At 48.9% G+C, this 1,017-nt stretch overlaps 2 protein-coding genes across 2 annotated transcripts in view, besides 1 other annotated feature; both read right to left on the reverse strand.

Moving 5' to 3' along the window:
- Positions 1 to 697, reverse strand: part of TSTA_107530 (transposon I factor, putative) — a gene marked incomplete at both ends in the record, with an annotated part of 2,492 nt that extends 1,795 nt beyond the window's left edge. The window contains 2 exons of the mRNA XM_002486739.1: positions 1 to 5; positions 122 to 697. Coding sequence (XP_002486784.1) covers positions 1 to 5; positions 122 to 697 — 581 coding nt within the window. The remainder of the gene's footprint in view (positions 6 to 121) is intronic.
- Positions 56 to 580: a mobile genetic element.
- A 185-nt stretch (positions 698 to 882) lies between the features above and the next one.
- TSTA_107540 (uncharacterized protein) lies at positions 883 to 1,017 on the reverse strand (the record flags this gene model as incomplete). The annotated part of the gene is made up of 1 exon (XM_002486740.1): positions 883 to 1,017. A coding segment is annotated over one exon (135 nt), but the record flags the coding sequence as incomplete, so codon positions are not given.

Genomic DNA, 1,017 nt, shown 5'->3' on the forward strand with positions numbered 1-1,017 from the left:
TGCATCTAAGTGGCTCGCTATGCTAGTTTAGCTCCCGCGAGTGCCAGAGGGCTTAAGCGAAACTGAGGTCTAACACGTTGCCCCTTTCATGTGTGGGACAGTCTATGTCAGAGATGAGTACTAGACCCTGGAGGTCCAGCCAGTTAATGAACGGCTCTGCAGAAGGTGTGGGGCTGCGATGTAGCGAGGGCTGCCACCTGTTGTGTAGTAGGTTGAGATCGCCTGCGAGTATCGTTGCTTGAGGGAAATATGCCTCTGGCAGGGTTGCAAGAGCTTTCGCGGCTTCGCCTGCTCTGATGGAGCCTGCTGGGGCATTATAGATGTTAACTATCAGAGCGGACTTTCCTGTGGGCGAAAAAATCTGTAGGAATAGGAGATCCGAGGCCTCTTTGGTGTCAGTTGTGAAGGGGCGCAGCTGGGAGGTCCAAATGCCCTTCTTCTTTCGAACATAGGTGAGAACTCGTGGTCGGCCACTTATCGCCCAACTGTCAGTTGGGGAGAAGCATTCATATAATGGGTGTTTTTTTGTGATCTGTTGGCTAAGATCTTTGAATATATATGGTTCTTGGATTAGGATAATATCAATGTCGCTTGTGTATGCCAATGTGAGAGCTATTTCATGTGCATCTGGCGCGTGCCCTACATTTAACTGTAGGATTTTAAGAGGCGCCTTTTGAGTTGGATAGTGATAGATCATAGTTCCCGTTCGAGAAGAGAGGCAAACCAATTTTGTGATTGAGGGGTAGTAAAGCGGACTGCGCGAGCTGTAATTGGGGGATCTTCTGTTGGGGCGCGAGGTGGAGGGGTTACTGAACGGAAAGGAGAGATAATCTCATGGGTTGGAGGCTGAGTTGGCATCTCGTCTAGTACCATAGATATTTCTTATGTGCCAATGGAGAGCTGAGTGCTACATCCTCCTTCAGTTCGAGCTTTTGCGAGGTTAATAGCATAGGATTTCTGGATCTCTGCTTGTTGAGCTTTAGTATGTTTAGAGTTGCCTTTAGGGCGCAGGAGGCA

Source organism: Talaromyces stipitatus, genomic scaffold (genome assembly GCF_000003125.1).
Source record: "Talaromyces stipitatus ATCC 10500 scf_1105507295511 genomic scaffold, whole genome shotgun sequence".
In the NCBI taxonomy this organism is placed as follows: domain Eukaryota; kingdom Fungi; phylum Ascomycota; class Eurotiomycetes; order Eurotiales; family Trichocomaceae; genus Talaromyces; species Talaromyces stipitatus.